The 27,109-nt window shown below is 43.2% G+C and overlaps 1 protein-coding gene across 1 annotated transcript; it reads right to left on the reverse strand.

Moving 5' to 3' along the window:
- Positions 1-12,700: 12,700 nt before the first annotated feature.
- Positions 12,701-26,941, reverse strand: snx18a (sorting nexin 18a). The gene is made up of 2 exons (XM_073466230.1): positions 25,029-26,941; positions 12,701-14,120 (listed from the first exon to the last, which is right to left on the reverse strand). The coding sequence occupies exons 1-2, from the start codon at positions 26,545-26,547 to the stop codon at positions 13,867-13,869; spliced, it is 1,773 nt and encodes a 590-aa protein (XP_073322331.1). The 5' UTR covers positions 26,548-26,941; the 3' UTR covers positions 12,701-13,866.
- Positions 26,942-27,109: the final 168 nt, after the last annotated feature.

A 27,109-nucleotide genomic window follows, 5' to 3' on the forward strand; every position in this document is an offset into this window, starting at 1 on the left:
ATCATGCACACATGTCTACGGACGCATGCTCAGTGTAGAGGAATGCTTATGATCTGACAGACTGAACCGAGATTATCAAGAGAGTATAACAAGCCAGTGTACACTCTACTTACTGCCTGATATCCTTCACGGAGATGCAGGGTTTGTTTTGCATGTCACGTCAGATTTACGGTCTTTTGTCTGGTGGAACGCAGCAGGCTTTCAAAAAGGGTGGAGACGGAGGCGAACGTGAAGTATATCAGATACAAGTCCAACTTTTAATGGTCGCATAAGCACTGTAATATAACACAGGAACTGTAGTGCTCTACATTTATCTTACATTTTGGTCCTTTTTATCTGAATTATATTGATCCTCAAGACATCATCAAATTGTGTCAGGTTTTCAGCAAAGCTTACAAGGAACTTAAAGGATAAGTTCACCCAAAAATGAAAATGCAGTCATTATTTACTCACCCCCATGCTGATGGAAAGCCCACAAAAAAACTCTGGAGCTTCACAGCAAAACAGTGTTGCAGCATTCTCCTTTTTTTAAAAAAAAGTATTAAAACAAGTCCCCATCTACAACAGGTTTTATAACGCTGTTTAGCTTTGAAGCTCCAGTGATGTTTGGTGGTGGTGAATAGGCTAGATAATTACTGAATTTTCAATTTTGGGTGAACTTATCCTTTAAGTTACAACATGTAAAGCAATAAGAGGTTTTGCATTCTCAGATTTTCTTTAATATACTGATCCGTTTATTTGGAAAGAAGCCGTGGTAGCGCCTCTGTGAGGCTGCACTTTGGCACAGTGGTGCTTTGTCTGCATGCTAACCATACTAGTTTATCATGTTAGCATGCTTACGTCACGTCACTACTGATTACATATTTTGTGGGTATGTCGGACAATGTGACATGACATTGTTCTGCTGTAATCTGAGATCTTTTTCAGCTTTGACCATCTGATAAAACATATCTCCTCCTAAAGGCATCTCCAACCATCAGTTTTGACTTTAAAATCATCAGATATGATATTTTTCATCTGTTATGATGCTTCCTTGTGCAATGATACAATATTACAGAATAGAATTTATTACAAGGGTTTTTTGCATTTATAACTAATTCAAATGAGTGTCGACATTCATGATGCCCAGAGGATAAATGAATTAAAACAACTTTAAAGAGATATTGTTTGTATTGTTTACACTGATGCGTGAGAAAACTGTGAGTTATGCTCATCCAAAATTGTCACTCATCCCATACACTGCATGTTTCTAAGTATGACTGATTTGTACTTCCATGAACAAAAGTCAAATTATAGTCTCAACCAGAGGAAGTTAGTGGAGAGAAAATGCTGACATCATGGTACTTAAAGTTACAAAATGTGGATGTCTGGCAGGAAACGGTCACATGTCGGACACTCGGAGCAGTCAGGGTTTGAATTATCATTAGGCTAGCTGTCTGCAGTGTTCCACGCTCACTCAGTCCACCCTGAGAGTTAAAAGTGAGCTTACACGACGACGAACACAGTTTTTCCGATGTAGAGTATGTGTGAGAGAGTCAGGGAGGGATAATTGGTGAAGATGAGTTCTTGCCCTCAGATATTAGATCTCAGAGTGATCATTGTAATTTAAGGCTTGGTAATTGTGGAGCAGAGGGTTACAGAACAATGGCACCCTACAAGACGAGACAAAGCAGCCCCGGCTCGTCTGGTTTAATAAGGTTCCACACAGACGAACCCAGATGGTTAATTGAATCACACCGACCGCTGGTTGTATTTTACAACGACTTTGTTTCACTTCTAAAAACTCTCCCTTTTTTTCTCTCCCTCATCTTATAAACTACTGCAAGAATAACAATGTCTGTGCATCTGAAGTACCACTCACATACCGTCCACAAAGTGTCATTTAGCTTATTCATAAAAGCTAATCAAGGCCCGTAAAATACTGCAGAGGGTTTCAGAATGTGGCGCGCTGGTGTTGAAAGTCATCGCGGTTGCCTTTTAGGAGAAAGCACTGTTGCACAAACGATGAAGTAAAACAAAAAAAGAAGCCGCTCTGCAGTCTCGATTATTTTTCTCTCTTCCCAGAGCTTCTTCACCCGAGTGGCATCAGTATCAGCCGCTGTTTTATCTGCTGCTAAACTGGGTCCTTTTGCATTTCTCATCTGCTGGGGGAAAGGATTAGCTGCCTGATTCATTGACAGGCTTTTCTCTGGTTTTTGGCAGCAGAGCTTTCCTCTCTGCTCTGCACACGGCTGATGTGATCTGAAAGAAGCAGGTCATGCTCATATGAAAGTAATATTAGCGAGGAAAAACCCACTGATGGTTATTCATCTTATTTTATTGTCTCTATGGTTGGTTTTGGACACATTTTGCTAAATGGTATATGTGGATCTGTGCTACCCTTTCACTTGTCTTAGTAGGACTGCAGGATTTGCTAAATTGAATACAAACCCATTTTTATTTTTATTATTATATTTTCATCATACAGACCAAACAAAATGATAACTACCAAACACACATACCCCACATTCATAAACAAAACAAAACAACAACAATAAAAGACAACCACAGAAGGCCAGACCAGACAGAGACACCGTATATACATCAGAGTTTCAGCCTGAACAACATACAAGACAAAGTATGTCCCACCTGGATATCACATGACAGTGACTTTCCACTAAGATCCAGGAGAATTAAGATGTCTAATAATTGGGCCCCAAATACTTTCACATTTTTAACTTTGGTCTTATCGGCTGCAGCGTCTTACCTGATTTTGAAGCCTGTAACTTTTCCTCCTGGAACACAAAGTCAAACCAGCTCAGTGTTCCTGTATAATCTAATATCTGTCTGCGTCTGATGACACTCGTTCACACGCAGCACAAACACACATACACTAACGCACATGTGGCCAACACCCACGTGCCCCACTGCTCATTGATTTGGCAACTCCCTGTCAGGCGCAGTCAATAGATTCATCCACAGTGGGATCGCAGACAGACGTCATGCATCAGATGTTCGGCCTGATGTTGTGCTCTCGGTGAGGCCTCGCTGCAGCTGCACAGGGTCCCTCGTGAAGCATATTCTCATCAATCAACGTAAGAGGAGAGATGTGATGTGATGGGACTATTGATGTGTGAAAAGGATCATGAGCCAAAATCAAATCCTTAGCGGCGCTAGCACGTGGAGCTTCACGGACACTGATCCATGTCCGTGTGTGAGCCAGTGAACAATGAACCTGTACAGTAGGAGGTGTGTGTAAGAGAGGTCAGACCACCAGCAGTCCATGTCAGCGCCCATATTTGATGACTGTGGCCGACTGTGGTCTGTGGGTGGCAGCGGACAAAGAGGGCTGTTAGCTGGTCAGCACAGTGTGCGTGTGTTGAAGGGAAAGAGTGAGAGTGCGCTTGATGTTATATGAGAGTGTGTGTGTGTGTGTTCTTCTTTTGATATATGTAAGGACAAGTGAGCCACATGGAGAGAAAAATGAGGGGAGTCCTTTGAAATAAGTGACATTTTACAGGCCTCTAGGGGTATTTCAATTTAAACAAAAGACGTAAGAAGCGTAGAATCGGGGGACTCGTTGTCGTCATTGTTTAACATCCACCATTGCAGATTAAACCTCAGAAATGCAGAAATGTTCACAGACCTTTTTATATTCGCGTTACGCTGAGTCACATTCGCCGACTTCCTTCCTCGCTGTCTGACTTTCTCCTAGCAACAGGCGACCAATGAATCACACCGCTACCTTGAATAACATCTGAGTTTGAACATTGATGCAAGCACTTGAGATGGTGTAAGTACACAACTCAATAAAACATACCAGAGGTCGAGTCGTTTTTAGACATTTTAATGGAAAAATGTTACATATTATATCTTTACAGGGGCACTGTGTAGTTTTAGAGAAGAAATGAGGTAATTATACCTCATAACTGAATCAACAAGCTGTTCTCCAAGGAAAGTAAGGTCCCCAGAACACTGTCTGAAACTAGAAAGGTGGCAGGGTCCGCCAAATGTAAACAAAGTAAAACAGTATGACATTGTGTTGTCCTTTAAGGTCAGTTTGATTATTCAGTTTATTCAGCCATGGAAACGAAGAGAGTTGGTTTATTTAGTTTGTTTAGGCATTAAAAAAAAACAGTCAATGAAGACCTGACATAGTAAAATGACAAAATCATGTTCAACAGATGCTGCAATTTTGGAATATGAATATTAATGTTTTTAGGTTTTGCATGACCTTGAGCAAGTCTTCCCAGTGCAGATGACTCAACTAGTCTCTCACAATTATAATTTCATTTTAGCAAAGTCAGCTCGACAACAGAGACGGTGGGAATCTCACGTTTCCTCGGATTTCCGCACCGATGGCCTCGATAAGAAACCTGCTCTTTACCGCCAAACTACCATCATGAGGTTTATTTTGAAAACAAGAAAATACTTAGCCTGGGATATATGATTGACAGACTTTCGGGGTGGTTCATCTAACCCCGAGTGAGATAATAATTGTGTGAGCGAGGGAAGTGGCCTCTTCCCTAGTTGTTCTTGCTTGTTTATTGTAATTAGAGCTATAAATGAAACTCTCTGATGGGGAAGGGGGAGGGGAGAATGCACAGCGGCCCACAAAGACAAAAAATGTGTGTTGTGTTGTGTGAGTGTGTGTGTGTGTGTGTGTGTGTGTGTCTATCTTGGAGAGCAGCCAGAGAGGTGGGGGTGGGAGGGCAGTCAGCGTTTTTCAGACTACATGAATGAGGCCCCACCGGAGTGAGCTTCCTGTGTGAGGGCTATAAAAACAAAACCGGGGCTAAAGAATGCAGAGTGCTCCCACATTCCTGAATGTTCTGCAGGTACAGGACACAAAGCATGTTCCCCTCTGTTTCCTTGAATAAATACAACAACTCCCATGATGCACTGCCGTTGATTGAAAAACAAGAAAACACACAAAAACATCTCCAAAGCCGTACTCGTAGATTTTTTTATCCAAATGTTTAGGGGCCTGCTGGTGGTCCCAATCCCACCATACAAAAAACTGCTCAACAGACGAGAGATAGATTCATTTTTCTTTTCTCGGGGCTGAAAATGTATTTATCATTCCTGAATTGTAACTGGCTCAAAGATGTCTATCCCCTTGAAACCACGCGTGCCTCAAGCAAACTTCTTCCCATTCAATATCTTGTGTGTAAAGCAAGCAGCTTTCTTTGTGGCAACACAACTGGATGTTTCTGATGAAACGTTGTCTCGTCGTGTTTTTTGGCGAGAAAACAGCCACAGCATGATCTTTTCCTGACCCTAACCAAGTGGGATTTTTTTGCCCTAAACCTAACCAGACCTTAAAGGGGAATTCCAGTATTTTAAAACCTTGTTGTTACGAGAAACACGAGTCTCAGTCTCAGTGAGTTCTTGCTGGCAGTTGCTCTCGGTAAACTCCAAATTCCTCTCTCCCACCTGACTCATGTACCCACCGTCGTCTTCCTGCAACAGCTCACCTCTCGGGAGATTTTGGATCGAGACTTCTCCTAGAGCGAGAAAAACATCTTATTATTTAACAAACAATCCTCCATCTGTAATGTTGTGAGACAACCTCAGCCTGTCGGAGGCAGAAACAAGCACCTTTAGTGGACGTGACTTTGACAGAGTTGCCCCGAAGCATTACACTGCAGCTGAGGCAATCTGCTGGACCCATTCCAAAACTTTTGGTAGGTATGAATCATGGACGGATCGATATATGTGAAAAAAAGGGCCCAGGTTAAAAAAAAACACAATTCCCCTTCAAGTACAGCGTCGCCACAACATATAACTTCAAATTAAAACGTAAAGAAACAAAAAGGAAAACTGGAAAAAAAAGATTAATAACAAGAAAGTAGCTTAGTAATGGAGAAGCTCGGAAAAGCCTCAAGTTATGAAAACTATTTTCACTGGCAAACAAAGTCATTAGTAGACATCTGTACTTTTCCCCCCAGTTTCCAGTAACACTGACGTTGGGTGTGTCTTTGGCAGGATGTTGATGTCATTATGCCAGTACCATATTAACCCAAATGTAGCATCTTTTCCTGTGTTTCTTCTGCTATTTCAAACCATACCGTATTCATACTAGGTTAGATTAAGCCCAGCGCAAGAATTTTAGACACAGGAAATGTGATTTTAGCCTAAAATAATGTTTTATAAGCAGGGTGTAGCATGTCTGAGCCATTTCCAGGATGAGGGGCCTCGTCCCTGCATGGGCAGGGTGCTGCTGTGCTGAGGTCAGTGGATGATCTCATGGGAGCTGCTGACCAGGCCCACGTGTTTGTCTAATCACGCTTCCTGCAAAACCAAAAAGTGCCTCTAATTTTGCTGTGTCATTATCTAATGTGGGTTTGACTCGAGTTAAAGTTGTTTTCAGCAGGTTTTTTGTTTTGTTTCACGGAGCAAAATCAACATAATATTTTGGACTCAACCCACAGGCTCACACTCACTGAGTGGTGAGTGTAGTGAAGCGGTGAGCAGTTCACTTCCTGCCAAGCAATGTGACCTCTTGGGAGTGATATAAGTGCTTGTTAGACTTACTTACATCACAGTACGATAACACGCCGGCACATGCTGTACCTGCCTATAAAACAATCAGGTGCTTTCAGTTTCCTCATGACAGAGTTAAACTTTTCAGGTATGCTGCGTGCTGAGCATCCGGCAAAAGAAGAAGAACGTTTGATGTAATCTTGGCTTTAAACGAGAGGAACATGTTTAACCTCATCTTCCAGCTACTGTCAAGTCATCTACCGTCAGAAGATAACCACACTGACCAGATGTTCCAGTTACACAGTTTCTGAAGAAGTCGTTTTCCACACCTGTCAAATGTCAAATGTCAATTCTTTTTGTTTTATATGTATTTTAAGTTGTTACACATGTTGAAATGGAAATGATCAGCTCCAATTCAAGGAGTTCCCACTTCATTAATGTTAAGTAGATTAAGAAAAAGTGGAACTATAATGAAAAATTCACAGGAGACCAATTTAAAATAAGTGGCCAGAAGTACTGAACACGTGTTTCAGCACACACACACACAAACACACACGCACACACTGTTTTTCATAAAGGGATTGTACCTCTGGGGCTGTAACAAGAAGTCAGTGTTTGAGGGAGTGGTTCTGTGTTTTTTCCCCAGAGACGGAGATCTGTTCAGCCCCAGAGCCTCGGTGCTCAACATCCCCTCTGCTCCTGCGTCTGTCAGCTGTGTCAGGACAGGGTCTCCCCTCTGCCTCCGTCGGCCCAGACTCTGATCAAAGGCCAGCACGGACCCGACTGTAATTGAAAACAGATCCAGCCAGAATCCCCCTCCGGCAGGAATATGCTGAGTACAGGCAAACGCCTCACATTCCAAAAGCATGAACTCTGCAGAAAAGAAAAAAAGAAAACTCAGACAGAAGAGAAACAGCACTCGAAGTTTGCTTCTGCCATGTGCAGACAAAGGAGGGGGGGGAGGGGGGGGTGCTTTGTGCGAGGATGATTTTATCCATCTCAGCAAGTGCACACAATCGACCTGCATCTTATTGTTTAGTGCCAGCACTAAGAATGAAGAGCTACAACACCTGAAATAGGATCATAATGTTGTAATGAAGGGTTCGATCGACCACGACACTCGAGTGCCAGATTTAAGCCCGGGGCAACACAAAACGAGACGCTGCTTCAGTCAGTTATTAAATGTGCAGGTGTTTTTTCAAGATGCACACTTGAAGTGATGAATATGGAGATAAGCTCGTCTCCACTGGCACGGTGTGACGTTCTGGATTGTGGCTTCACTGGTTTAGCACTCACATTAGTTTCATGATTAAAATTCCAGCCAGACTATTACAGAAACTGTTTGAGATTTTATATTTTGCTTGGAATGAGATGAAAAGATTGATACAACTCACATGTCTGTGTGCTAAAGCGACTAAAATTTCATATTTTTATATTACCAATGGATCAATCGAATGTGGAAGGGTCACCGACTGCAGCTCCTGTCACCTACACACAGCATGTTAACGTCTTTCAGCTCATTGTTTTGGTTTGCCCAGCTGCAAACTTTTTTGGACTTTGTTTTGGTTCACTGGCGAGGCTCTGACAGTGTTGTTCAGGCAAAGTTATGGGTTGTTTGTGCATGCTCACCTCTGCCTCCGGGTTGGGTTGCCAGGTACCGTGACACATCTCCCACACGGACATGAGAAACACTCCTTTGATTTGTATCACGATGAAACTGGGAGATTAACGGGAGAAATTACCAACAGGAAGCACATCAGGGTTATAAACAGAAAAGCAGGGAGGCTCCTCCGAAAATTAGGAGTAATGGCGAGTATGCTTCCATTCACCAGGTGGTCAGAAACACAACACACATCTTTCTGGTGCATGAAAAGGTGTTCACAGCTTGTTTCTGCTGCCTCCGAGTGACCAAAAGATCAGCTGTTGCAGGTGTTGAGATTAACTCAGAAATGAAATGACGCCTTATCCAGTCGCTCAACATGTTTGGGTAGTGTCTTTGCTGGCCACCTGACAGTGACAAGACTGCACCCTGCCGTCGTTTGCCAAGAAAAAGCAGAACACAATGTCCCATAAAACCACAGCATGTCCCTTTATACATCTAGGTTTGTGTACAGATTAAGCAAACAAGATGTGTGTTACCAGTGAAGTTTAGAGTTACTGGGAGGAATATTTTTGAATTTTGGACGGAGTCGCTTCCCTCTGCCTCCAGTCTTTATGCTAAGCTAAGCTAATGGGCTACTGGCCCTAGCTTCATAATGACCCTACAGTCATGACAGTAGTAGCGACCTTCTCGTTTGCAGACATGCACGTTTTCCAAAGCGTTGAACCACTGCCTTAAGGTCATGTTTGGTGTGACTGGGGTGGGGTGGGGGATTACCAACGCAGCCGTTTCAACACACCGTGCAATAATAACGTTCTGTTTTCTCATAGTCACACCTTGACTTGAAATATGGTCCTGCAATCTCAAACAAACCATTTCCTTTAAACAGAAATCCTGTGTTTGGTTTTCTACTTCCTCTTTCAATACTGTTATACTACAAGGCGGAATATGCGGGATGAAATCTTTGTGGTTTGCCTCGGGGCATTTCCTGGCATTATAATGTAGCATTTAATCAGCTGAAGCAGTGAGAGGAAGTCGGGCTCGAACTCACAATGGCATTTTGTGAAATTATGTCATGAGCTGAGTGTAAGTGTAGGATTGAGGTGAAGGGTTGAGGGTGTATTAATTGAGGAAAGCAGGTGTGAAAGGACGTACAGGTGTCTTGTTAGGAAGCATTTTATCTTGTACAAATGGAGATGAGCCAGATTTTTTCACTCTTGGTTTCACCGAGGAATCAGACCTGAGTGTTGCACAGGGAGGGTGCCACAGGAATTAGGTGTAATCTTGCCAAGGATCTCGAGACACTGATTCAGTCTTTATGAAAACAACCTGGTTATATGTGGCGTCAGTGCCAGGCCATTAAAGTGCTTCTCTCAACTTGGGTTCTGCTTCCCAAGGCAAACAAAGCCACTTCTCGACAAGCCTCATGAAAACAGACAAATTCTCAAGAGGTAAAAAACTCACTGAAAGCTGCTTTTCAGCTCCGATGCTGTAGAGGTGGAAATATGCCTTCAAATCACTTCTTCTTTCTCCTTGTGAGAGCAGTAAATGAGCAGCTGGGAAGGGGTTCGGCCAGATTTTCTCATTTTTGGGTCGACACTATGACGTGAGTGTTTGCGGGTTACATTCAGTAAATTCCAGAGAGCCACTGCTTGTCCAAAAAGGAGGAGAGCCAAGTCCCACAGGAGCAGCGATGACAACTTATTTTGGACGCGTGAATGTTCCTTATTCCAGCTGACAGGCTTTGACTGCCTCGATTACAAACTCTCCCAGAACAAATCCTCCAGAGAATCACACTCAATCCTTCATGTTTTCTCCCGTTAGTGATTACACTTGTGTCATGCTCTGTTATCATGCCCCCCCAGCAGCATCTGGAAGGTATTTCCGGCGCTCGTGTGGCAATCGGTTTCACACACTCGACGTTTGTGTCTGTGGAATGCGGTCAGCTGCTGACACTGTTCTGTCTCGAGAAAAATCCAAGTCTGAATCGAGCGCCGTTGTTTCCTGCATGCTAGACTGTGGTGAGCAGGAACCCCCCCGTCTCTGTCTCAAAAAACAAACACAAACACTATGACGTTATTGTTTATATCATCTTTCCCAACAATCATGAAGCAGAAGTAGCTGTGCGTAAACCTGCTCAACCAAATCCTTTCCTCGGAGCTGTGCCTAAAATGTATCAGTTAATTCAGAACGACCGTGGCTTAAAGCCGGGAGGAGCAAGAATGTAAAAACAGGAGCACCCATTTCCCCGGGCGTTGGCAGTATTGACAGAAGGCCTGAGGGATGAGATTACTATAGGCTGTGTGCATCTTGTAGAAAATAAAATCCAGAGATTATACTAGAAAAAAAAAGAGGACAGGAAAGAGAAAGATGGTGAGATTTTGCACTTTCCAAGTGGACCTCCACGTAACAGGATATTATCAGCCATGCTGGCGTACCTCGTTTAAAATTTGGGCAGAAAATCTGGGTCTGAAAAGTGAAGCATTATGTCTAATGGCCAGCAGGGGGCAACTCCACCAAATAAGACTGATTGTATGGAAGCTTATGAGAAATTGACACTACTTCTAACTTGATTCATTACCTCAGTAAACAGTTTCCTAATGAGTTTATGGTCTCATTCGCTAGTTTAAAGTCTTCTTCAATACAGCATGATGTTCATTTAGTCAATTAAGGCCACATTTAGAGTAAAATAGACCATAAAGCATGAGGGCGTCGCTACCTTGTGACTGTAAGGTCGCTAGATCCAATCAGGATGTCCTCCCCAGCTCCGCCCTCTCATTCAAACACGGTCACATCAGACTCCAAAAAAACATGGCGGCTGTAAAGTCCAACTTGAGCTAAATGGCAATAGTCAGTCTGCCATTTTGATTCAGAGTGAAATATCTCTATTGGATGGATTGCTATGAAAATTGGGTCAGATAGTCATGGATGGATCAAAGGACCACCAGCACGTCAAAGTTCTCACTTATTCTGTGAAACATCTCAACACCTACCTGGCGAATCGGCACAAAATGGTGTTACTCTGGGTTCCCTGATGATCTGTCCTGATGACGCTGATGATCTTCTGACTTTCCTTCAAGTGCCAGTGAAGAAGAGTAACTCCTGCACACGCTTTTCACCCCCGCATTGATTTATTTATTTAAAAAGGCTTGATGTTAAAATGTTAAAATGACATCTTAATAAATAACCAAATGATGAAAGTGTGTCAGGAAATACTCTTTTTCACTGGAATTAGATTTTTGTGGAGGGGGATTTGATTCCCTGCAGCCCAAAAAGAGATAAGTAAGCGGTGTGCGTGTTGCCTTCCACTCATCTTGACTTCAAATGCCACCATGGGGGGTGACATTTGTAGTTTTGAGTGAATTTTTTCACAACTTTTGGTTGAATGTCATGAAATGTGGCACAAACATCCATGTCCCCCTCAGAGAAACTGAAACAACTTTGGTGATCCTCCAACTTCTGATCCTCGTGCCTCCTTCAGGTAAAAATCTCATCATCATCTCGACATTCCCGTCAGCTTCAGCTACTTTGTGTTGTGTTTATCAGCAAATGTTACCATGCCAACACACTAAACTAAGATTGAGAACATGGTAAATGTTATACCTGCTAAACAGCATTGCCATTGTGAGCATGTTAGTGTTTAACTCAAAGCGCCGCTGTGCCTCAGTACAGCCACACAGAGCTGCTTATCCCTCAGGAAGTGGATTCATTAACTACACATTAGGAAGCTCTAATGCTTGAGAGAACGTAGTAGTATCACAGCACATTTAATTAATATAATTCCAAAGTTGCCTTTAATTAGATATCCTGGCAGGAGAATGTGCAGCTTGTAACCTCTTCTAGCAGTGTTTGTGTATATTTCTGTACTCTGGTTTCAAGCAGTGACAGAAGAGGACAGAGCAGAGGGGGAGGTCTGAATAGATAATCTGCTGGTGGGAAGATATTAACATATAAACATATTTACAGAACTGGGTGGTCGGGGGGAAAGCTGCCGTTATCTGTTATCTTCTGCTCGCCATCGAGTCTGTCAAACTGGATTCTCGTCGTCAGGCAAGAAAGAGACTTCACAGTTTGTCGCCTCAAGATGGTAAACAAAGGGCCAGCGTGGCACAAAAGAATCAGAACATCTGTGCGAGGACAAAATGTTATCTCCAAAAAGCACTGTTGGTTCTCGCGGTTATAGTTGTTGGCGATGACGGCTAATAAGAAACCATCCCAGCTCTTTTTTGACCTTTTCCTGTTCACTACGTGTTCACTGTCATCCGCTCCGGCACGTCTAACGGTGGCCAGATGTCCCAGATGGCGGGCTGGGCTGTGCTCTGTCAGCAGATCTGTGAGCCGAGTGTGAGCTTAGCATGAAACATTGACACGGCACACCAGTCCTCCAGGGATGCAGCCAAGGAGACCTGCAGAGCCATACAGCTTGCTCTCTTTGTCTTCCTGCCTTTATAAAACAGTTAGGTAGCCACATTACACGGGTCGTATAAATTCTGTGTCTGAGGACTGTTGTACCCGTCAGCACATACAGGATTTTTAGTGGCTTTTTCCCAGGGAAAAGGACAGACAAGAGGACAAAAGACAAGAGGAATTACATATTTAAAGTCCTTGACAAAACACACAGGACCAACCAACAGCTTTCTGTGAAGGAGGAATTTATTTTGTGTCTCTGCTTCTATGTTAATCTCTTCATGATGCACCCAGCATCATGAAGGTTACAAACAGCAGTACAGCTGATGTGTGCTATTAAAATGACTGCATTATTAAAACAGATGAGGAACCCTGTACCCTCTACCCCAAAACTAAGCCAGAAAACCAATGTTTTGTCAGCACAAATTCAGGTATCCGGCATAGCAAGTAGTCGTCCCTTAAAATTCTGCAAGCTTAAATCAGCACCAGTGCTGGCTGTGCCATGTGTAAGGCGTGGGCTCCTATTGTCAAAGCAGGTAATCCTCTCTTGATCCTGATTTTGTCACACTGTGAGCGTTGAAAATTAAACCTTGGTGGAAACGGCACAATCAAACAATATTATCTCCCATTAAAGACACTGCCCTGGCTCAAAGCACAGCGTCCTTTCTTGTTTTTAAAGACTGCAAAACTGGTAGAATTTTAAAAACAAATACAATATATTTCTACATATACAGTATATAAAGCTTTTTAGTAACTAGTAACAAAAACGACCAGAGAGACGTAATCAGAAGGCACAGCGAGACAGTGGTGACAGCGGCTGCTCAGCGAGGAGACTGTAAACATTTTGTCCTGTTTGTCCGAGAAGAGAGATACCAGGAAGGGCTTGAGTGTTTCCAGAAGGCAGTGTGTGAGCCACTGGAGTGGCAGTCGTTTAAAAACTGTGTTGTAAGGCTAAAAACACTTGATATATGAAATCTTGCACAGGGATGTGTAGGCAGCAGCAGATACAAGGTTCTCTCTCTGCAGGTCATTACATTGATCTAGATTGAATTCACCCACGCACCGGATCAAGTGGTGCACCGTCATTATCGCTGATTCTCGTCAAATCTTAAAGGCAAAAGACTGTTGTTTGTGTTTCAAGTTGGCCTAACTTCATTAGATTTCTCATCCTCTCCTTAATTCATCCAGTCCCCAAAAAATGTGGCCAACACACACAGAAACCTGGATTTGTCATTATTACTGGAGCGTAATCTCCTTGAATGTCCCTCCCTGCCGGATGAGCAGCGTTCAGCAGCGTGTGTGTGGCTGTTTGCCGAATTCCACTGGCTGGCCGAGGGAGGTGCATGGTCATGGATCACCAGGGTCTAAACCGACAGGCCGAGGCGAGCGATGTATTACGCGTTGTCGTATTTCTGCAGAGCCTCCTCGAGCTTGCCTGTGATCTTTTGGAAGAAGGCGATCTGCTGCTGCAGGTAGTGCTGCATCTGCGCCTTGAAGTCGCGCACGCGGATCTGGTGGAAGTGCTGGATCTCGGCCAGCGTGGCGCAGGAGATGATGTTGCAGCGCTCGTCGATGCCATCCGCCTGTGCCCGGTCCATCTTGCCCTCCTCCACGTGCTTCTGGCTCTCTTTCACCTTCGTCAGGGCTCCTGTTCAGGAATGAGAAAGTACAAATAATGATCATCTTTTGTATTTGTTATGCTTATTTTTTAAAGTGCTTCATCACTGTTCAATCAAAGGGGAAGTCATTCAGATGCTTTAATAACCAGTGCCAGAAAACAGACCACACATAGGACACAAACTCTCTTAGGGCACGAGACTTATTTCCTTAAACCTCGCATCAAACTCATCAAACAGACATCTGACTTTCAGACTCTTAATTTTAGTTAATTAATATTCTTAATCATCTTTGCTATTTAAGATTCAAGAGCACAGTTTGACAGGACATTTATAACTTCAAGGAAGTGGCCAAAAATAGTTTAAAGAACAGTTTGTTCCTGAGAACCACATCTGTGTCTATAGTTAGGGAATGGGAGGAGGCCTGACTCTAAAAAATATCTGATACATTATGTCACTTGAAAGGCCTCTTACCGACCTTTTAAGGGGATGTTGGCAGTTTGATACCATCTACCAGTGAAAGTTGGCAATTTCAAGCACATATTATGACAATGGATAACTGAACCCTGAATGTGAACACGTCTGTTTTGTAATTATTTTTAATACTGATGTCATGGTGAGGCAAATCATTGAGTCCTAAACTCCTCTCCTGAACAACAACTTTCCAATAATAGCTTTGCAAACAGAACTAGGTACAGCAGGTCTGACTAATTTTGGATTTCTCCACACTTTTTGAACAAACAATGAACAGGGCAGCTGCAGTGTGAGAGATGCCCCCCAAAAAAAGCTAAAATACACACTCGGATGAGTGGATTTAACGGTGTGTTTATCAGAACGAGCTAGTAACCTGGTAATACGTGTTATTTCCAAGAATATAGAGCATTTTATTGGCTAACTATATTTCATGGGGTTACTTGTACTGACATATAAGAACGATGCTGTTTCTTAATTTCCATGTTATGCATTAACATGGATAATAAACTGGTGGTGATGCTGATATTTTGCCTGTGACACGCAGCTTTAGCCTCAGTGGTATAGCACAGCGTAAATAGCCATCGAGAACATATTTAAAGACCTCTTTTACAGGGTTCTCTGTTTAAAACAAGTCAGCTTGAAACATTAAAAAGTCAGTCAGACAGTTTCTTAGGGCTGAAGTTAGCTTTGCTTTAGCTAGCCAGGCAGTTACGTGAGCTTTTGTCTGATTGTGTCCGAAATTAGGGATTTATTTTAAAATGTAATATGAATTTAATATTAATTAAAGAGTTAATCGTGCAAGAACAGCAACAGTCGCTTTGAAACACTTTGGAACTTAAAATTTGTGATGAATTGAGTTAATTGTGCAAGAAGTAGAAGTTGGCAAACAGTCATTCGTATTTCGACATTTTCAGATCCGTTCACACAAAATATTTCATCAAAAAACAACTTACACTCTTTAGGTACGTCTCGATGATCACTACAAGTGAATTTAAATGATTAATTTAAGAATAAACTACACTCTGTGAAAAAGAAATCCAGCACGTCACACTCATACAGAGAGTAAAACACCCCTCACTCTGCCAGGAAGAGGTACTTGCTATCGTCACTGTGGTGGACACTTGTGGCAAGAGAAAATCGACACATGATGGTTCACAAACCTCCCATCTTGACACTTGTGATCTGCAACTGCTGCTACTTCCTTAAATAAAAAACCTGCAGAGTTTTTCTTGCTGCAGAATGAGCCTTCAGCCTTACCAAAAAAAATTACCCTCCCAACTTTCCAGACAGATGGTTCGATGGGAGCAGAAGGCAGAGGTCAAAACACCAGGAGCTCTTGACAGATGACTTATCAAACCGCTGACATTTTACAACTGAGTAAAAGGAAGAAATGTCATGAGCAATAAGTATTAAGATGAAGAGAAGAGAATCTGAAAGGATATGACCTTCTGTCTGATCTTGGTACTTAAAGTTTACATGTCACAGCTGGACCCGAAGAGGACTTTCATGGGTTGTGACATGAATGCTAATGTATGTGTGCTTACATGATTTCTGAGTGCTTGCTCATGTCAAAGAAATGATTATCTGAACTTGATCGTAGGCCAGAGAGGAGAAGAAGAGGGGAAGCTTCTACTTCTTTAATTAACTTTGCAGCTCTTGTGATATTATCTTGTGTTATAGATAGTTGGTGGCCGAGTATCACATCAAGTATTTTGTTGAAAAGTATTTTTGTTTCTCAGTTCGAGGAACACTACTCACGTCGCTTTGTGGTTTAGATTATTTGCATTTTAACTTTTACAAATTCCAGTAGCCTCTCTCATATACATTGGTACTGAGCCTGTTAGATCTCCAAGAATCCAAAGATGAAAGCTCTTGTATTTTCCCTTTCTAGACCCTCACACCAAGAGATCAGAGATGGGATGGAACAAAGTACAAATACTTTGCTACTGTACTTAAGTAGATTTTTCATGTATCTTTACTTGAGTATTTATTTTTCTGACAACCTTTTACTTCAACTCCCTACGTTTTATCACGAATTTCTGTACTTTCTACTCCTTACATTTTCACAAACAGACTAGTTACTTTAGTTTTAATGCATTTCAGGGGAATCGTCCATTATTTTTATTTTGCATCATTGCACGCCGGCTTCCCAACACCACAAGTGTGCTTTCAGCTGACAGAGAGGGAGACCTGAATGACCAAAATGGCTGGTAGAAATGTCCTTTAGTTTTTTCACTTTTCACTTTTATACTTTGAGTACATTTCAGAGCCTGTACTTTCTTTTACTTGAGTCTACTTGAGTAAAGAATGTTTGTACTTTTACATCCTCTGCAAGAGATTTGAATCAAGAGTATGAGATCTAACGTTTTCTCTAAAAAATAAAAATGGTGGTAGTATAATATTGTCAAGGCCCTGCCCACATACTGTCTTTATAAAATAAAGTCTTGTGTCATGGAGTAAGTGCGCAGGTGTTGTCTTTTTTGGTGACACCTCATAGTTGTAACCCTGAGTTGGTTTAAAATATCTAGCTATAAGCCCATTTGATGTGTCATAGTTCCTTGTTCATGCAGCAGAAATGTTGGTTGCCTCAATATCTGAAACACAGGAACCATGGCTGGTATATGTAGGTTTGATGTCAACACAGACGTGTTGTAATCGCTCAAAATGACAAAGACAGCATGTAGTAAGACGAGTTTAACTGCATGCATGGCTGAAAAAGCTGACAGACATTGTTATTTCTGAGCAGTGGCTTGATGTCGAAGTTTGACGGTGAGATTTGTGCCCTGGAGACATGCAGCAAAACTTCCTGTATTGGCCTGTCATGGGATTTTTCAAGTCATTATGTGAGCTTAGTCACCATCTCTCTTCTTGAAAGTCAGATTCAGACTGCTTGTTTCCTGAAATGGGAGACTCACTGACCTAACCCTGCATGCGGTTGGCTTCAGTCTAGCCTTGTCTCAATTTTTTGGGACATTTTACCAAACTAAAACGTTGGGATTTGAAGTCCTGGGAATGAGACTCAACAATCAACTATCTATCAGGTGTGTTGTCTGAACAGTTCAGACAAATCCTACTGATTCTACCTTTAAGTTTAATAGTCTAAATTATATTAATATGATGTGAGGATCTGTTAGCTTTGCACCAAAATGGCTGGTAGAAATGTCCTTCAGAGGGATACTTTTCACTTTTATACTTTGAGTACATTTCAGAGCCTATACTTTCTTACTTCTACTTGAGTCTACTTGAGTAGAGAATGTTTGTATTTTTACATCTTCTGCAAGAGATTTGAATCAAGAGTATGAGATCTAACGTTTTCTCTTAAAAAATAAAAATGGTGGTAGTATAATATTGTCAAGGCCATGCCCACATACTGTCTTTATAAAATTGAATTACTTAAATTAAAGTCTTGTGTCATGGAGTAAGTGTGCAGGCGTTGCCCTTTTTGGTGACACCTTTGTATTTTCTCAATATCATTAAAATAATCATAGTTGTAACCCTGAGTTGGTTTAAAATATCTAGCTGTAAGCCCATTTGATGTGTCATAGTTCCTTGTTTATGCGGCACGTTCCTGCAGCATAAAGAGTTATGGTTCCTGTGTTTCAGATATTGAGGCAACCAATGTTTGGTTGCCTCAATATCTGAAACACAGGAACCATGGCTGGTATATGTAGGTTTGATGTCAACACAGACGTGTTGTAATCACTCAAAATGACAAAGACAGCATGTAGTAAGATGAGTTAAACTGCATGCATGGCTGAAAAAGCTGACAGACATTGTCATTTCTGAGCAGTGGCTTGATGTCAAAGTGCGAAGGTGAGATTTGTGCCCTGGAGACATGCAGCAAAACTTCCTGTATTGGCCTGTCATGAGATTTTTCAAGTCATTATGTGAGCTTAGTCACCATCTCTCTTCTTGAAAGTCAGATTCAGACTGCTTGTTTCCTGAAATGGGAGACTCACTGACCTAACCCTGCACTCTGTTGGCTTCAGTCTAGCCCTAAAGTAAAACAAAAAAAAAGAAGAAAAAAACATGTATGGCTGCCTTTTTTTCTTCTTCAAATCTAGCAACTCTTTACGTGTAAGGCTATAAAGCACACAGAGCAAAATCAAGACAAAATCCCTCCTCAAAGACATCTCTCTGCCCTTCCCCCCCAAAATCTACCCAGTTTGCCTTCTGGCTGTACTTTCCTCAGCTGCAGTTTAACCCAGATCTTTGAAATTCCTCTAATGCACAACAGACTGAACATGACAGAGAGAGACGCAGAGATAACAAGGGAACAGAGACGCGGTGGAAAGGAGAACAAACACAGCTGTCCAAAGACTTAAATGCCAATCCCAAAGGTGTTTACTGTACCTTGAAGGGTCTCTGGCTTCCTGCGTTTTAAAAGCCCACTAATGGACTAAGGAGGAATACTTGTTACCATGGTGACTTTATGAGAAAGGCAATAGTTCAGTTGGAGAAGATGTGTCAGCAAACTGCAACAGACAGAGCCACATTACTTTTATAGCTGCTGGAAGTTAGCTCTGCAGGCCAGCTGCCAAAACCCAACCACCAATAAGATACCGAGTCTGTCAAGTGTGGCTGCAAGTATAGACTATTTTCATTGTTGATTAATCCTCTACATTTATTGATTCTTTACTCTATGATTTGTCATGAAAATAGTTTAACATGCTCGTCACAATTACCCAGAGACCAACGTGAAGTCTTCAAATTGCTCGTTTCGTCCGACCAACAGCGCAAGATATTTCACTGACTGTCAGGGAGCGTTCTTCCACAGTCAGAGTTTAGGATCTACTTTCTGGACTGTGGGAACTTTGTAAAAAGTGTTACCTCCAAATAAATTAAAATTAAAATATCTGATGAACCAATTTCATTATAGTAGATCCTCTTTTAGATTACAAAGTTGTGCCATATTGCAGCATCTGATGTCTCGTTGTAGAACCGCTGCTTCCTCTTCTGCTATCTTTGCTCTGCAGAGTGCTGCCAGTGAGTGACTGACAGAGACACAATAGAACGATTAGCTTAAATTGCAGCCCTTGACATCACTAATATTAGGGATAATGCTCGTGTGTTGATATAAACCTTTAGAGATTCAAGATGTAACATCCCAGCATCACCTGCAGTGATTAATGAGGTCTGTAGCATACTGCAGTGTCACACTACATGAAGAGATCCAGCTGAACGCCTCTGCAGAGATCCTCCCTGGGTATACGGAGGTGGCACCGAGCCCTCCTGGACTCACTGCAGGCAGCAGCTTCAGCGCTTACGTAATCCCTTGTTACACAACACTGAGCTACAGCGAGCCTGTGACCTAAACAAACCGGTGGCAATCCCCATCTTATCACTCCACACTGTGGTCATCCGCTCGTGCTTTGGAGGACGTTTAACTAGCCCGAAACAATACATCAGATGGTGTTTGCACAGAAGGAGTGTCGGTAGAAAGACTGACTCAGCAGGCAGGCCTGACGTCTTTGTAAATCTGTGCCTTCACTGACTCGCCTGCCGTTGTTTTATCACTTCGTCTGGTGATAAAACTTTGATGACATCAGACAAAATCAGCTCGCAGCGATGTGCTGAATTGATCAAATTAAGAAAGTCAGAATGGAAACGAAGTAGGCCAAGCCAAACAGCATTTTACCACCTAAATTACTTATTAACTTAATCCGTTGTGTATGCAGTCTATGCTTTCAAGCAAACTAATCAAATTAGAAAAACAGGCAGCAATTGTAGTGCAGTATGTAAATTTGATTGAGGACGTTCCTCTTTGCATTGAAGTTCTTCAAAGTTATCACACTGATAAGTGTTTGAAGTGTTTCACTTGACAAATACTGTGAGCTGTAAAAAAAAAAAAAGAGATGTGACTTTTCACATCCTCCTAAATACCCAGTCTCCTCTGATTGGTCAGCTCACACACACCTGAGCCGGCACCGCTAACAACAACAGAGCAGATGTGCTAAATTAATTCTTACATGCCAAACTAGTCACTAGGCAGGAATTATGCAAATGTGCGACATGGTGACTTAGTGTGATGTCACGAAGTCACAGAATTAAAGGCTACCGATGAGGCGTTTCAGGAGCAGTTTCTTCTGTGGGAAAGAGGAGCTTCTGTTGGTGCAGACTTTGTGCTTTTTAACTTTCAAGATCTCTCATATGCACTATCCATATATAAAACACTGAAAGACAGGTAAAAAGCAAAAAAGTATAACAGATCTCCTTTAATGTTCAATTCCCCTCTTTCTTCAGTTTCTATACGAGTAATCGTTTTTAGTTCCTTCACTTGTCATCAAGGAAACCAGAGTTGATACTATTTTTGGATTGCAAACACTGAACATTTACAGTATGAAACCTCTGTCCCGCCTTCCTCTTTCTCTGAAAAAATGAAAACTAATGCTGTCGAGGCCACAATATCAGATTAGGACCAAAATAAAACATGTGAAGCTCAATTTGTTTTTTGAAAGCAACAACAGCTATGTTGTCAATATCATTGTCCAGGTCAAGCTCCACACTAATGGCTAATGGGGCCCCTGAAGAGGTGGAGATCAATAGGGTGATGTTCAGTTTCCCTCTGTGGGAAAGCTCAGATTTCACTGGTCACTTTCATCAGATCAAATAAAACCCCGTCTGGTGTCTGAGCTCGTAATGAGACAGATGTAGGGAGCTAAAAATGGAATTGACTGAGAGGCGATGTTTTGACAGGTTTCTACTGAAGACAGCAACACTGATCAGACTGCAAGACCGCCTCAAGAGAAAACCTCTTAAAAAGGGGTAATGCAGCTTCTTACTGACTTCAACTCTTGGCTAAGCCCCACCAATGCATGACCACAGCACTACTCAGCCCCACTTGGCCTGATGAGTTTCCGTGCGACCACTGCGGAAATGTGCACTCTGGTTTGAGACAACAAAGGATGTGGCCTAGCCTCTCATCAGGTGTCTGACAGAGAGAGGGGACAGCAATAAAGCTCACTTCATAACAGGAGAATGGCACTTGTGGACATTTCCTGCGCACGTTTATCAGGAAAGGCGTATTCAAAACGGGGCAACAGATGGGATGGAAAAGGAAGTGTTCGATGAAATACATGAGAGACGGAGAGAAAGGCAGACATGTGCATGAGCGGCGTACGTTTTAGCTCGCTGGTGCACAGTTTCGTCCGCACACAATGATATAATGCCAGTTGAGGTTTAAGCTGTCTGTGTTTTCATTAACAAACACCTATTCTTTCATGCACCGTTCTCTCCAATTACAGTCATTTCAGTGCAGTATTAACAGTTGTCAGGTGCTGCAATGTTCTGCAGCACCTGACCTTCAGGTGAGTACACAACATAAGTGAATGTCAAGTGCCTCTGCAGGGGGTATTTGCATGTAATGCTCCCTGGTAACAATGCAGGCAGTCAGTTGTCATGAACGAGGGCACTACTATATTTAATGTAATGTATGCACATTGACTGTTCCGATATATCACTGTCGCAGCCATGCAGCTTCATAAATGTTTATAGCCTTGTGCAGATATTAACTAACAGGCCTAGCAGTATGAGTGGTAACACGAAAAGTCTGCTTGCACACACTGAGTTTAAGGATAAACTGGCGTGAATCTATTTTTGCTTTTCCTATAAATAGAAAGAAATTAGGAATGGGCCCTTCGCTCACATAATGATTAAATAGGAAAGGAATGCAGGCATGAAAACAAACTGGCTCCACCGAATTCAAAATAAACAGAGAAGCTAAACAGTCCTCTAAAAGCAAGATGAGATCAGGGTCAATTTGGATTCAATATGCTGCACGTGCCTCTCCTTTCATGTGCCCCGGCTTCATCAGCTCTGTTTCCAGTCGGCCAGTGTGGTGAAGCCCTTCAACGTCGCGCCTGCAGCAAGGTCTTCCACGGTGTGCTATCAAATCAAGAGTTTGTAATCTATGGAATTAAGGCCGAGGCTTTATCACGCCAGACTGCGTAAATGGCCCGCGTCACCTTATTTGGGGCTGTGTGCGGCCTACGTGGCGAACTTCATTTGAGCTGACTGGGAAGTTTGTGTCGCGCTGCAGCCAAAACACAGCCTGTGCCGTTTCCCCAGTGTTGTCTATTGTGGAGTGAATGGGCCCAGTGTTTGTAAGGGAGCCAAATGATAAACCAAGATGTCCACGGAAGGCAAGGCGGGGGAGTCAACAACACAAGTCCGCAGCAAAATGCTAAACCCCAAAGTCATAATGACATATTTTCCTGTTACCAGTAGTGCTATTTATCCAACTAGTTTGTTTTGCTGTGAGTTGATGAGTTTTGGAGATATCACTTGGCTTGTGGTGCTCCAAAGACAAGTACCAAAACAATACATTTAAAACGACTCAACAACAATGTCTCCTTCCAGAAATCATGACGCGGTTACTCAAGATAATCCACGGACCTCGTTTTGAGCAGTTCCATGTCGGAAGGATGAATGAAGCTGCATCTACTCATGGAGGAAAGGCCAACTTACTACGCTAAGATAGCTAATTCAGACGGGGACGATGCAATTAATGTTGACATCCCACGCTGTCACAAGCAAGAGTTTTCCAAGTGTTTGTTTTTTGGCATTTCAAGCACCACAAGACGAGTGTCACCTATTTCCATTTGGTGTTGGCACAAAAATAAAGTGTCTTTAATCGATACGATGCAACATTTGATACCATTTTCAATACCATGACAGAAAACTGACATTGAGGGATTGATTGATTTTGGGGTGATTGTCCCTTTAAAATTTGGCTCTTCTTTGTCACTTTGGCAAATTACAGGTTGAAAGTCATTTATTGGATTCATGTACCTGGTAAGTTAAAGACTGGACACCACAGGGGAGCTGTGACTGGTGGATGAAAAGATTATTTTTCCACCCTGATCCTGAGAGTCACCAGGACTGATCATAATACATGGAATGAGAGGGATTAGTTCACATCATCCTCTAATGTTCATAAGTGTATACAGGCCCATGTCCTATATGTTGTCCTACACTGTTGACACTGCTTCAGGTAGGTTTCCAGTTCTCTGTGGTTTTAGAGATGTATGTTTTATGTGATTTAATTTGAATTCTACTCTATAAAAGCATAAAGGCATACACATAAATGTTCAGAAAGTAGGCAGGTTTTAACCTACAGTACACAGGCGGTGGTTTGAGTTGCATGTTTCCTTTAGATTTTCTCTTCCCCATCAGAAGGAAGCAATTGTGCCACATTCTCAAACATGGTAAACAGCATTGAGAGCTTCTCTCAACTGATACAATGCTATGCCTCTTGCATAACAGTGTTGCCTCTCATGAGAGTGACATTTTGCCTCGCAATGAGAACAATCAGCGGTTTAGGGTCATGTAGGATGACGCCATGGATTAGTATAACATTGACTTTCTGTGCAGAGACCACAAAGCACGTGGACAATCATCTATGAAGGATTCAGTCGCAAATCTTATTTTGGGGTCAGTGTTGTGCCAGGTAGGACATTCTCCATCTCCGGAGCACCAATGTGTCATACTTGATCTGTAATGGAAAATCAAACACAGCCAAACGGGTGCCGCCCATTTCAGCAGGCGGGGACAAACACGTAAACCAATATCCAAATGCAAACACTGCATATTTGTCTTGCAAAAAGACAGAAGCCTGTGTCGTGACCTGGCTGCTGTCTGCTGTGGACAAGTCAAACAAGTCAAACTGCTTGAAACTAATTACGCTGTTTATCTTTTTACTGCCAACAAACACACTGATTACTTCACTTTAAAGCCTGGTGACTGTACCTCAGCCAACCTTATGGTAGAAAGTAAGTTGTGGAAATTGGATTTATGATCCCACAGGTGCCATATTGTTTTATTTTTATACGTGTATATGTAGTGAATTTTAACTGGAGCCCTGGGATTATGAAACATTTAAGTAGATGTGTTTTTAGTGAGGGATTTTAACTGTGCGTATCTTTTACAGATTGTTCTCTGTACATCTTTAATTTACAAATCATCCTGTCTTTAGTCTTTTTTTTTTAATTAATAGTTGCTTCATTGTCTAGTGGAAATGTAACTAAACCTTCAAGGTTGGCAACAATCTGCGTCTTGATGTCATTAGTGCTGCAATGATTGGGTAAAAACTCTCTGATTCAACTAGTGTATATGTATATGTGTAAATGTGTATATTTCCTGGTTTCTTTACTCCTCTATGACAGTAAACAGAATCTGAAAGCTCAATCTCTGGGTTGTGGACAATACAAGACATTTGAGGGCGTCGTCTTGATCTTAAGGAAACACTAATCGATATGTGTCACCATTTTCTCACATTTTATAGACACAACAAACAAACAAACAAATGACTAATCGACTAATCAAGGAAATAATTGACAGGTTAATCGTCAATGAAAAATAACAGCTGTAAATAAGAATTTGACAACTGGGAGGCTCCTGTGAAAGCAACCTTTACAAAATGATAAAAACAAAAGTATGAAGTCAGTGTGACAGTGTGGTTACTCTACCTTTCTGGACATGGATGATGTCTGGGTAGTTTGCCAGGTGTCCTTGGTAAAGACCTAACAAATCCGTGATCGGGTCCAGATCCTTGCTGGGCTGCTCAGCAAAATACTCTCCGATGGCTTCATACGCGTCCCCAGTGAAGGAGATAGCCTGGTTGAGTCCAACAGAGTACGTCTGCTGGTCCATCTCGAAGGCCTGGCTGAGGACCTTGAATGACATCCCCACTTTCTGATACTCCTTCTTAAAGCCACTGATCTGCTTGCGGGCGAACTCGTTGACAGTGGCGTTGAGCTGCAAGGTGCTGTCATCCATCCTCTTGGTGAAAGTCTTGAATCCGTCTATTTTGCTCTCCACCTCCTGGAAGTCGAGTGGAGCCGCTGGGGTGCTGATGGTGAGGAAAAAGTTGGCTCCAACCATCTCGTCCTTCTCCGCCTTCCTCTTACCTTGCTTCCAGGCCTTCTCGTCGGTGCTGTTGCAGGTGAGGAAGTGCTGGAACACGTCACACCTGGCCAGGACAGGGTGGCTGGTCATGTGGTTCATCCACCATATGAGGCCTTTCCTCCTCTTGGAGATGAAGTCCTCCTCGAAGCGCCCCGTGGCCTGCTTCTCCGGGATGTGTGGAACTGATATGACAGGAAATTTCTCCACGAGCCGAGCGTACAGCCAGTCAAAGTGCTTATACCTCCTGTTCACCTGGGTCTGAGTGTGGGTGGGTGTCAGCTTATAGGCGATGTAGCTTTTCATGCCCTTGAACTTGGTCTGTTTAGTGGGGTCGTCAATTGTGCAAGAGAATGGGTATGGGTTCTCCTGCCACTCAGGACCATACTGACCCATCACCACGCAGATCTTATCCCCATCCTTCACAAAGCCGGCCGCCTCCCCGAGCACAAACGCCTCTCCCCCCGACTTCACAAAGGTTGAAAACCTGTTCAGGTTTCTACTGACTGTGGCAGAGCTCTTCGCCTGCTGTGCGTTACCTCTTGACATTGAGGACGTTGACACTCTGTAAGTGGATGGCCCATTGTCATATTCATGATACCTTCCTCCTACAGTCCCTGGTTCATCTGCAACAGTAGAGCTGTCATCCCAGTCATCATCCCAGTCATCATCGCTCCCTTGGCTGGGCTGCTGGTAGGCGTGCTGCTGCTGCTGCTGCTGCTGAGGCGGCTGCTGCTGCTGCTGTGTGAAAGCAGGCGGTTTGGAAAAGTTCTCAACTTTATTCTGAGGCTTGTAAGAGCCGTCAAAACCTCCGGATGGGATGTTTGCGTATCGGGAGTCCGGGTAAGTGTCCCCAGATGTGCTGCTGCTGCTGTTGTTGTTGACCGTGGAGGCGGCGTCGTTCCTCAGGATCTGCACGTAAGACGCGGGGAACAGTCCCCGCTCCCCTCTGCTGTTCACCCCCTCGAACCAGCCGTCAATGTCCTGCTCGCTGTACAAAGTGAGGATTTCGCTCTCCTTCACCGACACCTCTCCTGGGTTTTCAGAGTTGAAGTCGTACAGCGCTCTGGCTCTGAGCGCCATGATTCACCACCGCCGCCACACAGCTGGAAGAAGAAGACCGGGGCAGCGGGCTAACTTCTGGCTGGCTGACCGGGGCGGGAGGGGAGCGCGGCGGGGCAGGCTAGCTTCAGTCAGCCCACCCGAAACTACTCTGGAAACTCCGCGGACAAAACTTCTCGGCGTGTGAGAAAACCCCCCGCTTATTACCCCCTCCTGAAGCGGTCACTCCTCTCGGACAAACCTGGAGCGGAAACTGCGGTGTTGTACGCCCAGAGGCTGCAGCGTGTGAAACTGGTGCGGTGGTATTTTCCCGCAACAACAACAACAACAACAACAACACTAATGCGAGCTCCTCCGGGCTCCCTCCTGTCCCACTCAGACGCTTCTGCCTTCACGCGCTGCCTGCGCAGCAACCGCACGTCGAGCAGGCTGAACAATCGAGGGCGGAGCCACGAGAGGCTGCGATCCGCCCAGACAGCACCAATCTACCGCCGGAGCGCTCCGACCAGGCTGCCGTGCACACCACACCAGCACACCACAGACCGGCTCAGCAGCCTGTCAGGGTTGTCCCAGTTAACAAGAG

This window comes from Pagrus major, chromosome 5 (assembly GCF_040436345.1).
Source record: "Pagrus major chromosome 5, Pma_NU_1.0".
Classification (NCBI taxonomy): Eukaryota; Metazoa; Chordata; class Actinopteri; order Spariformes; family Sparidae; genus Pagrus; species Pagrus major.

Coding starts and splice junctions, on each gene's coding strand:
- snx18a (XM_073466230.1), bottom strand. CDS start 26,547: ATGGCGCTCAGAGCCAGAGCGCTGTACGACTTCAACTCTGAAAACCCA. Junction 14,121..25,028: donor CATCATCCATGTCCAGAAAG/GTAGAGTAACCA, acceptor ATTCCTGAACAG/GAGCCCTGACGAAGGTGAAA.